Source organism: Bufo gargarizans, chromosome 10 (genome assembly GCF_014858855.1).
Source record: "Bufo gargarizans isolate SCDJY-AF-19 chromosome 10, ASM1485885v1, whole genome shotgun sequence".
Classification (NCBI taxonomy): domain Eukaryota; kingdom Metazoa; phylum Chordata; class Amphibia; order Anura; family Bufonidae; genus Bufo; species Bufo gargarizans.
In genome coordinates this window covers 41,565,395-41,577,491 of record NC_058089.1, presented here as the reverse complement: position 1 = coordinate 41,577,491, position 12,097 = coordinate 41,565,395, and the positions used below count along the sequence as shown (strand labels likewise).

The 12,097-nt window shown below is 44.9% G+C and overlaps 1 protein-coding gene across 1 annotated transcript in view; it reads left to right on the top strand.

Annotated features, from left to right (window-relative positions):
- Window positions 1-12,097, top strand: part of LOC122921135 (solute carrier family 22 member 6-A-like) — a 136,657-nt gene that overhangs the window by 16,554 nt on the left and 108,006 nt on the right. The window contains exon 4 of the mRNA XM_044271136.1: window positions 151-319. Within this exon, the coding sequence (XP_044127071.1) occupies window positions 151-319 (169 nt within the window). The remainder of the gene's footprint in view (window positions 1-150; window positions 320-12,097) is intronic.

Below are 12,097 nucleotides of genomic sequence, written 5' to 3'. Positions count from 1 at the left end.
CAATGCTTCACTCATACATGGTAAATGAGTGAAGGGGAGCTTATGTTCGGGTTCACCTCTGAATCTGGACAACCTCTTTAATAAATTAATAAAGCCAACATTGTTCTTTATGTTATTATATTTTGCCCTCAATTTTTTTTATCTTTACAGTTGTAGAATGGGTACCAACCAAACATCGCACCATCACTGGCACCTTGGCTGGATATTCATACACAGTTGGGCAGCTGGTCTTGGCAGGTTTAGCCTACTGCATACGAGATTGGCGATGGCTACAGTTCTCTGTCACGGTTCCATTTTTTATATACTTCCTCTATTCCTGGTGAGTAGTATGTGGGATATAAGAATATTTACATATATGGAAAAGATACATAGTAACATAGTTTATACGGCTGAAAAAAGACATCTGTCCATCGAGTTCAGCCTGTTATCTTGCAAGTTGATCCAGAGGAAGGCAAAAAACTCCTGTGAGGTAGAAGCCAATTTTCCTCACTTAGGGAAAAAAAATTCCTTCCCGACTACAATCAGGCAATCAGAATAACTCCTTGGATCAACAACCCCTCTCTAGTAGCTATAGCCTGTAATATTATTACACTCCAGAAATACATCCAGGCCCCTCTTGAACTCTTTTAGTGAACTCACCATCACCACCTCCTCAGGCAGAGAGTTCCATACTCTCACTGCTCTTACCATAAAGAATCCTCTTCTATGTTTGTGTACAAACCTTCTTTTCTCCAGATGCAGAGGATGTCCCCTAGTCACAGTCACAGTCCTGGTGTCACGGATGCGGTGTGGATGGGAAACTCCACACCGAGCACAGGAGGAAAGGGGACAGGAACTAGGCCTAGAAACTAGGGAAAAGGAGAAGGTCACCTCCTAGAACAGCCCTAATCCAAGTCCTGACTAACTATCAGTATGTCTTTGGATATTGGACAAATCTAAATTCCCCTCAAATAAATGAGGGGAATAGAGAATAAAAGAGAAAGGGGCGCACAATAGGATAGTATGTATGTACAGATAAAATGATGTAGTGAGGATTGTGAAGGCTCACCTTTTGGGGTTGTGCTAGAATAGGCACAACCCTATTGAAGGCTTGTATTAATGAGACCTTTATGCCGGGACTGCAGCCGCAGTCCCGGATGAGATGTCCAGTCCCCCAAAAAGAAAAGTTGCAATAAAAGAAAGAAGGTTCTGCTTCGGCGCAAGTCCACAATGGAGACAGTCTCAATGGAATAAGTTCTTCTTCTTTATTGGAAACAATGCGTTTCGGGGATTAGAACTTCCCCTTCATCAGGTTTCATAATATTACAATGAGTGCAATACACAAGTGAATATTTATAGGTAAAAAAACACCAAAGGTTGCACCTGGGAGCCGCCCCCTAGAGGCGGAGCTGCCTCTAGGTGTCATCCAAATAGCAGAATCATTTATTTGAACCAATCCTTATTTTGTATTTACAGTCAGTTCTGTGATTTGAGCATACATGATTGTGTGTAAATCTGTAAATATATATATGGTAAAAAATATATTTTAATAAAATATTTAATAAGAGTATTGGAGTATTAGACAATGTGTGACTTATCTAGTTCTGGTCATTTCTTATAGACTAAAAAGGGATAGTTGGTAGGGGCAAAAATATGTATATTATTTATTTATTTATTTTTATATTTTTAGTTTTTTATTATTTATTTTTTATTGGGCATTGAATGGTTAAACTTTACAAATTGATTTTGAAGGTACATCTCTCGTCGTCTGATGTACTGGATGTATTTTTGAAGATGGATCGGGATCTGTTCAATAGGTGTTACTGAAAATCCGACTGAATTGCCCTCATCGTGTTCAGTTGCGTGTTTGGACATGCTATGTTTCATGTATTTCTTTTTGATATTTAATCTATGTTTATTAAATCTGTTACGCAGGGTCTGAATGGAGTGGCCTATGTATTGTAGATGGCAAGGACACTTGAGCAAGTATATTACATAGTTAGAGTTACAGGTTCGATGATGTGGAATTGGGAAAGATTCCCCAGTGGTTCGAAGGATGATCTTTGGTGGATGCTAAAACAGCATAAACATCTCTGGTGACCACATTTGAAACTGCCTTTAGGGGCCCTGGTATCCTGATCGTGGGCAGGATAAGTGATTGATCTTAATTTACCTGGTGCCAGAATATTTTTTAGGGTTTTTGCTCTTCTATAAGTGAAGCGGGGATCTCTGGAATAATTTGGCTCAATATAGGATCTCTTTAAAATACGCCAGTGTTTCTCCATAGTAGCTTTTATAGCCTTGTGATTCTGGTTGTATGTTGTTACAAAATTATAACAATAGGAACTGATGTCAGATTTTCCCTTTTCTTTCTGTACTGGAGCTAGACATTCTAATTGAGTAAGTCCGGCTGCTTTTTTTCTGGCGGCCATGATAATATTTCTTGGGTACCCTTTTTGATTAAACCTGGATATGAGGGTATCACATTGAAGTCTGTATCCAGTGTGCAGTTTCGACTGAGGCGTTTGAATTGGCTAAATGGAACATTTGACTTCCATTTCCTATAGTGTGTGCTGCTGAAATCAAGATAGCTATTGCTATCTACCTTTTTGAAAAATATACGGGTCTTTATTTCCTTATTTTGAATAAAAATCTCTAGATCCAGAAAGTCAATTTTTTGGGTGTCATACGTCCCTATGAGTGATATACCCCAGTTATTTGTATTAAGGTGAAAAATAAAATTGTTCTAACAATAGAATAAAATTGTTTATTCTATTGTTATCTGGTCACCATCCCAAATAAAAATGAGATAATCGATATATCTTTTAAAAATAATAATATTTTTCGACCAGAATTTTGTTTGATAAATAAAGGTTTCTTCAAATGCTCCCATGAACAGATTAGCATAGCTCGGCGCAAAAACGCGTCCCCATCGCAGTCCCCCTTATCTGTTTATAAATTTGATCTTGAAATGTAAAGACATTATGGGTTAGGATAAATTACATCCCTTTGGTGATAAACGATCTCTGTTGTATAGGCATTTCTTGGTCATTATTCAAAAAAAGTTGATTTTTCAATCCCAAGTCGTGGGATATATTAGTGTAGAGTGCTGACACATCTAGGGTGAGCAGGAGATAGCTGTCTTTCCAGTTGATATTTTTTAGGGATGGTATCAGGGACGTTGAATCTCTAAAATATGATTTTAAATTCAAGACATATTTTTGGAGAAGTATATCAATATAATGGGAGAGATTCCTGGTGAGAGAAGAATTTTAGGGAGATGGTAGAAGGTAGCAAGAGTTGCCTCTTTGACGAGGATATATTCTTTATCTTTTTTGTTTAGGATGGTTTCTGCTGAATTAATTAGTTTACCAAAATCTTCTCTGTCCTGTATTGACTGGTCATTTTGAAGGGGTGAATAGTAATTTCTGTCAGATAGTATGTTGAGAGCTTCTTTTATGTATTCCTCTCTATTTTGGATCACAATTCCACCTCCTCTGTCTGCATTTTTAATTGTAATATTTGTAATTTGACTGTAGACTTTTGAGGGCCGCTACTTTAAATGGTTTGAGATTACATTTCCTCGGAGGGGGGAATGGGGTGGCCTCTCGGTTAATTTTCTGAATTCATTAGAGACCAAGTAATAGAATGTGTCTAAAAGGTTACCCTTATGGTGGATGGGGTAAAAGTTAGATGGTGGTTTTAGACCTGAAGGGATGGCTCTAAAGTCTTCCTCCTTGGATGGTGAAATGGCAATAGGTTCTGTAGATGGCTTTTTTTCAGAAATCTCTGTAATTTTAAAGTGCCGTTTTAAATTACGTTTTTTAAAGTAATTTTGCTGGTGGGGCAAAAAGATAGACCTTTAGACAGTACAGCAATTTCAGCTTTTTTCAGAGTATATGAAGATAAATTGTAAATGCCACAAGATTTCTCCATATCTTTAATGTTTTCTGGATTTTTATCACAGACTGAATTTATATTTTTCTTTTTACTTTGGCCTGTTCTACATCCTCTCCTTGATTTTTTATTTTCATGGGTTTTTGGCCTAATGGATGAAAAAAATGAGTGATGGTAGTGGTTTTGGAGCTCTTAAGGATGGGGTAGGCTACCGTGGGGAGAATGAGAGGAGGGAGAGCTATAAAGAAGATAGATGTGGAGGGACCTGCTACAGAGTGGTCCTGAGTAAGGTTAGGATCTGATTGGGTGGTATTGGGGTGCTTGTGGTTGGTGTTGGATGAACAGTTGGGTTGGTTCAGAGTAGGTACTACACAATCTGGATCAAAGGAAATTGTTGGGGGTGTGCAGATGTGTACAGTGAGGAGCAGATCGGATTCTACATCTGAGGAATTCGAGGGGGTAGAGAGCCTAGATGGCGGCAACGAAAAAGAGTTAGAGTGGGTGGAGAACCGGGTTGGTGCTAAATTGAGTGGTCCAGATTCTGCCCTTATATTTTCTGGAAAGATGATGGAGGGAGAGGTGGTGAGTGTTGTATTTTTGAAGGTGAAGAATTAATCTGGTTTATTTGGAGTGAATAATGGAGTATGAAACTCCAAATTGGATACATCTGGTTGTAAAATTGGGGTGAGTTCTTTTTGAGTGTTTATCACATTTTTTTAGGGAATCTATGGGTCTTCTGATGTTTTTAAATATTATTCTGAGGTGTAAATTCTATCCTACTCATGAGTGGTAGGTGTATTGGGACTTTAGATCCCCTTGGTTGGGGTGTGTAATGTGAATGCAAACTATGATGGTTAGTGGCCTATTCCTGTTGGAGTAGATATTCCGTGATTTTTGGTGTTGTTGTATGTGTTTCTGGTTCTGCGTATGTCTAGAAGATGGTATTAGGGAAGTAGTGTTGGTCTGCTCACAGTTAGTGCCTGTCCTCTCGGTGTCACTCAGTCTTACATGTTTTTCTGTGGTTGTTATTTGATTGGTAGTTGATTGCTGGGGGATTTTGAGCCAAAATTTGATATTATTTGTGGCAAAATCAGAGCGATCTCTGGCTAACTATCAGTATGAACTGACCTCAATGGTAGGAAAGTTCATACACAGGAACGTAGAGCCCTAATACTCCCTGTAGGGCCCTGGTATAGTGACAGTACTTGAGACAACCTATTCCTCCACCAGAATTATGAACAGGAGTCTCCCTTAGGCCTAAATACAAAAGACAGGGAAATACAACAATTCAAATAGGGAAGACAACACTTAACTTCACGTGGAGCAAAGGCAGTGCCAGGAGCTCAACCGAGATCTAACAACCAGCTAGCCCATAGTCCAGAAACTGAAGCTAAAAACCGCACTCCCAGAAGGGGTAAGCAGTAATAAATAGGGGAAGTTAAATGAATAAACCAACAACACCTGCAAGAGGTGTGGTCATGATCAAAACAACACAGACACAAACGATCCACAAGGAATCAGTCAGATTAACCCATGTGTTGCCAGTCTCTGATCTCCTGGCACCTGTCACAGGAGTGTTCGTGACAGTACCCCCCTTCTAGAGGTGACCTCCGGGCACCCAGGACTGACCTTATCCATGTGAGACTTGTGAAATGCTTTCACTAAGTGTCTGGTATTAACGTTGGTTGCCGGTACCCACATCCTCTCTTCTGATCTATAACCCTTCCAGTGGACAAGATACTGAAGAGATCCACGGAGAACTCGAGAGTTGATTATCTTAATGATCTGAAATTCCAAACTACCGTCCACCATGACAGGAGCAGGTGGCAAGGAAGACGGCACAAAAATTTCAACATATCTCTTCAACAAAGATTTGTGAAACACATTATGAATTATGAATTTTCAAGGCCTGAGGAAGTTCAAGATGAAAAGCTACAGGATTAATGATAGCAGTGATCTTATATGGACCAATAAATCTTGGACCCAACTTCCAAGAAGGTACCTTCAACTTAATGTTTCTTGTGGACAGCCACAGAGAATTAGCCACACTCAGGTCCGGACCATTCATACGTTTCCTTTCAGCCACACGTTTATACTTGTTCTTATTCTATTCATATTCTTCAAATTATTTTGAATTTTTCGCCATAGTGGTGACAATGATACGAAAAATGTTCTTCCTCAGGGATACCAGAAGTATCAGAACTAGAAAATGTGCCAAACTGCGGGTGAAACCCATATGCCCCAAAAAACAGAGACTTACTTACAGAAGACTACTCCTCCTGGTTCTCAGATACAAAACATCTCAAGTAAGTCTCCAGACTCTGATTAGTGCGCTCTGTTTGTCCGTTCGACTGAGGATGAAAAGCCAAATAAAAGGACAGTTGTATTCCTAGTCGAGTACAGAACGCTTTTCAGAATCTGGAAACAAACTGAGTCCCACGATCTGAGACCATGTCAGAGGGAATGCCATGGAGTTTCACAATGTTGTCAATAAATACTAGTGCAAGTGTTTTAGCATTAGGTAGGTCCGGTAAAGCAATAAAGTGCACCATTTTACTAAAGCGATCAACTACCACCAGAATAACTGTCTTTCCTGAAGAGTTAGGTAGATCAGTGATAACATCCATGGATACATGAGTCCATGGTCTGGACGGGATAGGTAATGGAAGCAAAGATCCGGAAAGCCGAGTATGTGTCACCTTAACATGTGCACAGGTGGTACAGGCAGACACATAGTCCTTAACACACTTACGGCACCCGGCCACCAGAATCTACGAGATATGAGGTTGGCAGTGGATCTGCTTCCAGGGTGTCCCATAAGAACCATACAATGATCTTCCTCAAACACCTTGTGACTCAATTCCGGGGCGGGAATAGTTTCCCAGAGGGACACGAATCGGGTGCATCTCTTTGAGCCTCTAACATCTTCACCTCAAGGTCAGGGTAAAAAGCGGATATCACCACCCCTTTAGACAGTATGGGATTCAGATTTTCAAAATCACCACCACCAGGAAAACTATGTGACAAGGCATCCGCCTTGACATTCTTAACCCCAGGACGATAGGTGACAGTGAAATTGAATCTGGTGAAAAACAATGACCATGTGGCTTGTCTCGGGTTCAGTCGTTTGGCCGACTCCAGGTAGGCCAGATTTTTGTGATCAGTGAACACTGTGATCGGATGAATCGCCCCTTCCAACCAATGAGGCCACTCCTCAAAAGCCAACTTAATGGCCAGTAACTCTGTTACCCACATCATAATTTCTCTCAGCGGGAGAGTTTTTTAGAGAAAAATGCACATGGTCTCCATTTTCTAAGTGACGGGCCTTGCGATAAAATTGCTCTAACCCGCACCTCAGACGTGTCCATTTCCACAATGAAAGGTTGTGATACATTCGGCTGCACCAATATAGGGGCAGAAGAGAAGCATTCCTTAATCACAGAAAAGGCTTGCAACTCCGAATCAGACCACACTGAGACATCCGTCCCTTTTTTTAGTCATGTCAGTTAAGGGTTTTAATATTGTCAAATAATTCTGAATACAGTTTCGGTAATAGTTGGTGAATAGAGTTGAGCGAACACCTGGATGTTCGGGTTCGAGAAGTTCGGCCGAACATCCCGGAAATGTTCGGGTTCGGGATCCGAACCCGATCCGAACTTCGTCCCGAACCCGAACCCCATTGAAGTCAATGGGGACCCGAACTTTTCGGCACTAAAAAGGCTGTAAAACAGCCCAGGAAAGAGCTAGAGGGCTGCAAAAGGCAGCAACATGTAGGTAAATCCCCTGCAAACAAATGTGGATAGGGAAATTAATTAAAATAAAAATTAAATAAATAAAAATTAACCAAAATCAATTGGAGAGAGGTTCCATAGCAGAGAATCTGGCTTCCCGTCACCCACCACTGGAACAGTCCATTCTCAGATATTTAGGCCCCGGCACCCAGGCAGAGGAGAGAGGTCCCGTAACAGACAATCTGGCTTCATGTCAGCAGAGAATCAGTCTTCATGTCATAGCAGAGAATCAGGCTTCACGTCACCCACCACTGTAATAGTCCATTTTCATAAATTTAGGCCCAGCACCCAGGCAGAGGAGAGAGGTCCCGTAACAGACAATCTGGCTTCATGTCAGCAGAGAATCAGTCTTCATATCATAGCAGAGAATCTGGCTTCCCGTTACCCACCACTGGAACAGTCCATTCTCAGATATTTAGGCCCCGGCACCCAGGCAGAGGAGAGAGGTCCCGTAACAGACAATCTGGCTTCATGTCAGCAGAGAATCAGTCTTCATATCATAGCAGAGAATCAGGCTTCACGTCAGCCACCACTGCAACAGTCCATTGTCATAAATTCAGGCCCAGCACCCAGGCAGAGGAGAGAGGTCCCGTAACAGACAATCTGGCTTCATGTCAGCAGAGAATCAGTCTGCATGTCATAGCAGAGAATGAGGCTTCACGTCACCCACCACTGCAACAGTCCATTTTCATAAATTTAGGCCCAGCACCCAGGCAGAGGAGAGAGGTCCCGTAACAGAGGATCTGGCTTCATGTCACCAGAGAATCAGTCTGCATGTCATAGCAGAGAATCAGGCTTCACGTCACCCACCACTGCAACAGTCCATTTTCATAAATTTAGGCCCAGCACCCAGGCAGAGGAGAGAGGTCCCGTAACAGAGGATCTGGCTTCATGTCACCAGAGAATCAGTCTGCATGTCATAGCAGAGAATCAGGCTTCACGTCAGCCACCACTGCAACAATCCATTGGCATATATTTAGGCCTAGCACACAGGCAGAGGAGAGAGGTCCCGTAACAGACAATCTGGCTTCATGTCAGCAGAGAATCAGTCTTCATATCATAGCAGAGAATCAGGCTTCACGTCAGCCACCAATGCAACAGTCCATTGTCAGATATTTAGGCCCAGCACCCAGGCAGAGGAGAGAGGTCCCGTAACAGAGGATCTGGCTTCATGTCAGCAGAGAATCAGTCTTCATGTCATAGCAGAGAATCAGGCTTCACGTCACCCACCACTGTAAGAGTCCATTTTCATAAATTTAGGCCCAGCACCCAGGCAGAGGAGAGAGGTCCCGTAACAGACAATCTGGCTTCATGTCAGCAGAGAATCAGTCTTCATATCATAGCAGAGAATCAGGCTTCACGTCACCCACCACTGTAACAGTCCATTTTCATAAATTTAGGCCCAGCACCCAGGCAGAGGAGAGAGGTCCCGTAACAGACAATCTGGCTTCATGTCAGGAGAGAATCAGTCTTCATGTCATAGCAGAGAATCAGGCTTCACGTCACCCACCACTGCAACAGTCCATTTTCATAAATTTAGGCCCAGCACCCAGGCAGAGGAGAGAGGTCCCGTAACAGACAATCTGGCTTCATGTCAGCAGAGAATTAGTCTGCATGTCATAGCAGAGAATCAGGCTTCACGTCAGCCACCAATGCAACAGTCCATTGTCAGATATTTAGGCCCAGCACCCAGGCAGAGGAGAGAGGTCCCGTAACAGAGGATCTGGCTTCATGTCACCAGAGAATCAGTCTGCATGTCATAGCAGAGAATCAGGCTTCACGTCACCCACCACTGCAACAGTCCATTTTCATAAATTTAGGCCCAGCACCCAGGCAGAGGAGAGAGGTCCCGTAACAGAGGATCTGGCTTCATGTCACCAGAGAATCAGTCTGCATGTCATAGCAGAGAATGAGGCTTCACGTCAGCCACCACTGCAACAATCCATTGGCATATATTTAGGCCTAGCACACAGGCAGAGGAGAGGTTCATTCAACTTTGGGTAGCCTTGCAATATAATGGTAAAATGAAAATAAAAATAGGATTGAATGAGGAAGTGCCCTGGAGTCCAATAATATATGGTTATGGGGAGGTAGTTAATGTCTAATCTGGACAAGGGACGGACAGGTCCTGTGGGATCCATGCCTGGTTCATTTTTATGAACGTCAGCTTGTCCACATTGGCTGTAGACAGGCGGCTGCGTTTGTCTGTAATGACGCCCCCTGCCGTGCTGAATACACGTTCAGACAAAACGCTGGCTGCCGGGCAGGCCAGCACCTCCAAGGCATAAAAGGCTAGCTCTGGCCACGTGGACAATTTAGAGACCCAGAAGTTGAATGGGGCCGAACCATCAGTCAGTACGTGGAGGGGTGTGCACACGTACTGTTCCACCATGTTAGTGAAATGTTGCCTCCTGCTAACACGTTGCGTATCAGGTGGTGGTGCAGTTAGCTGTGGCGTGTTGACAAAAGTTTTCCACATCTCTGCCATGCTAACCCTGCCCTCAGAGGAGCTGGCCGTGACACAGCTGCCTTGGCGACCTCTTGCTCCTCCTCTGCCTTGGCCTTGGGCTTCCACTTGTTCCCCTGTGACATTTGGGAATGCTCTCAGTAGCGCGTCTACCAACGTGCGCTTGTACTCGCGCATCTTCCTATCACGCTCCAGTGCAGGAAGTAAGGTGGGCACATTGTCTTTGTAGCGTGGATCCAGCAGGGTGGCAACCCAGTAGTCCGCACAGGTTAAAATGTGGGCAACTCTGCTGTCGTTGCGCAGGCACTGCAGCATGTAGTCGCTCATGTGTGCCAGGCTGCCCAGGGGTAAGGACAAGCTGTCCTCTGTGGGAGGCGTATCGTCATCGTCCTGCCTTTCCCCCCAGCCACGCACCAGTGATGGACCCGAGCTGCGTTGGGTGCCACCCCGCTGTGACCATGCTTCATCCTCATCCTCCTCCACCTCCTCCTCATCCTCGTCCTCCTCGTCCTCCAGTAGTGGGCCCTGGCTGGCCACATTTGTACCTGGCCTCTGCTGTTGCCAAAAACCTCCCTCTGAGTCACTTCGAAGAGACTGGCCTGAAAGTGCTAAAAATGACCCCTCTTCCTCCTCCTCCTCCTCCTCCTGGGCCACCTCCTCTTCCATCATCGCCCTAAGTGTTTTCTCAAGGAGACATAGAAGTGGTATTGTAACGCTGATAACGGTGTCATCGCCACTGGCCATGTTGGTGGAGTACTCGAAACAGCGCAACAGGGCACACAGGTCTCGCATGGAGGCCCAGTCATTGGTGGTGAAGTGGTGCTGTTCTGTAGTGCGACTGACCCGTGCGTGCTGCAGCTGAAACTCCACTATGGCCTGCTGCTGCTCGCACAGTCTGTCCAGCATGTGCAAGGTGGAGTTCCACCTGGTGGGCACGTCGCATATGAGGCGGTGAGCGGGAAGGCCGAAGTTACGCTGTAGCGCAGACAGGCGAGCAGCAGCAGGATGTGAACGCCGGAAGCGCGAACAGACGGCCCGCACTTTATGCAGCAGCTCTGACATGTCGGGGTAGTTGTGAATGAACTTCTGCACCACCAAATTCAGCACATGCGCCAAGCAAGGGATGTGCGTCAAATTGGCTAGTCCCAGAGCTGCAACGAGATTTCGCCCATTATCACACACCACCAGGCCGGGCTTGAGGCTCACCGGCAGCAACCACTCGTCGGTCTGTTGTTCTATACCCCGCCACAACTCCTGTGCGGTGTGGGGCCTGTCCCCCAAACATATGAGTTTCAGAATGGCCTGCTGACGTTTACCCCGGGCTGTGCTGAAGTTGGTGGTGAAGGTGTGTGGCTGACTGGATGAGCAGGTGGAAGAAGAGGAGGAGGAAGCCGAGAAGGAGGAGGTGGCAACAGGAGGCAAAGAATGTTGCCCTGCGATCCTTGGCGGCGGAAGGACGTGCGCCAAACAGCTCTCCGCCTGGGGCCCAGCTGCCACTACATTTACCCAGTGTGCAGTTAGGGAGATATAGCGTCCCTGGCCGTGCTTACTGGTCCACGTATCTGTGGTTAGGTGGACCTTGCCACAGATGGCGTTGCGCAGTGCACACTTGATTTTATCGGATACTTGGTTGTGCAGGGAAGGCACGGCTCTCTTGGAGAAGTAGTGCCGGCTGGGAACAACATACTGTGGGACAGCAAGCGACATGAGCTGTTTGAAGCTGTCTGTGTCCACCAGCCTAAATGACAGCATTTCATAGGCCAGTAGTTTAGAAATGCTGGCATTCAGGGCCAGGGATCGAGGGTGGCTAGGTGGGAATTTACGCTTTCTATCAAATGTTTGTGAGATGGAGAGCTGAACGCTGGCGTGTGACATGGTTGAGACGCTTGGTGACGGAGGTGGTGGTGGTGGTGTTGGTGGTACATCCCCTGTTTGCTGGGCGGCAGGTGCCAACGTTCCTCCA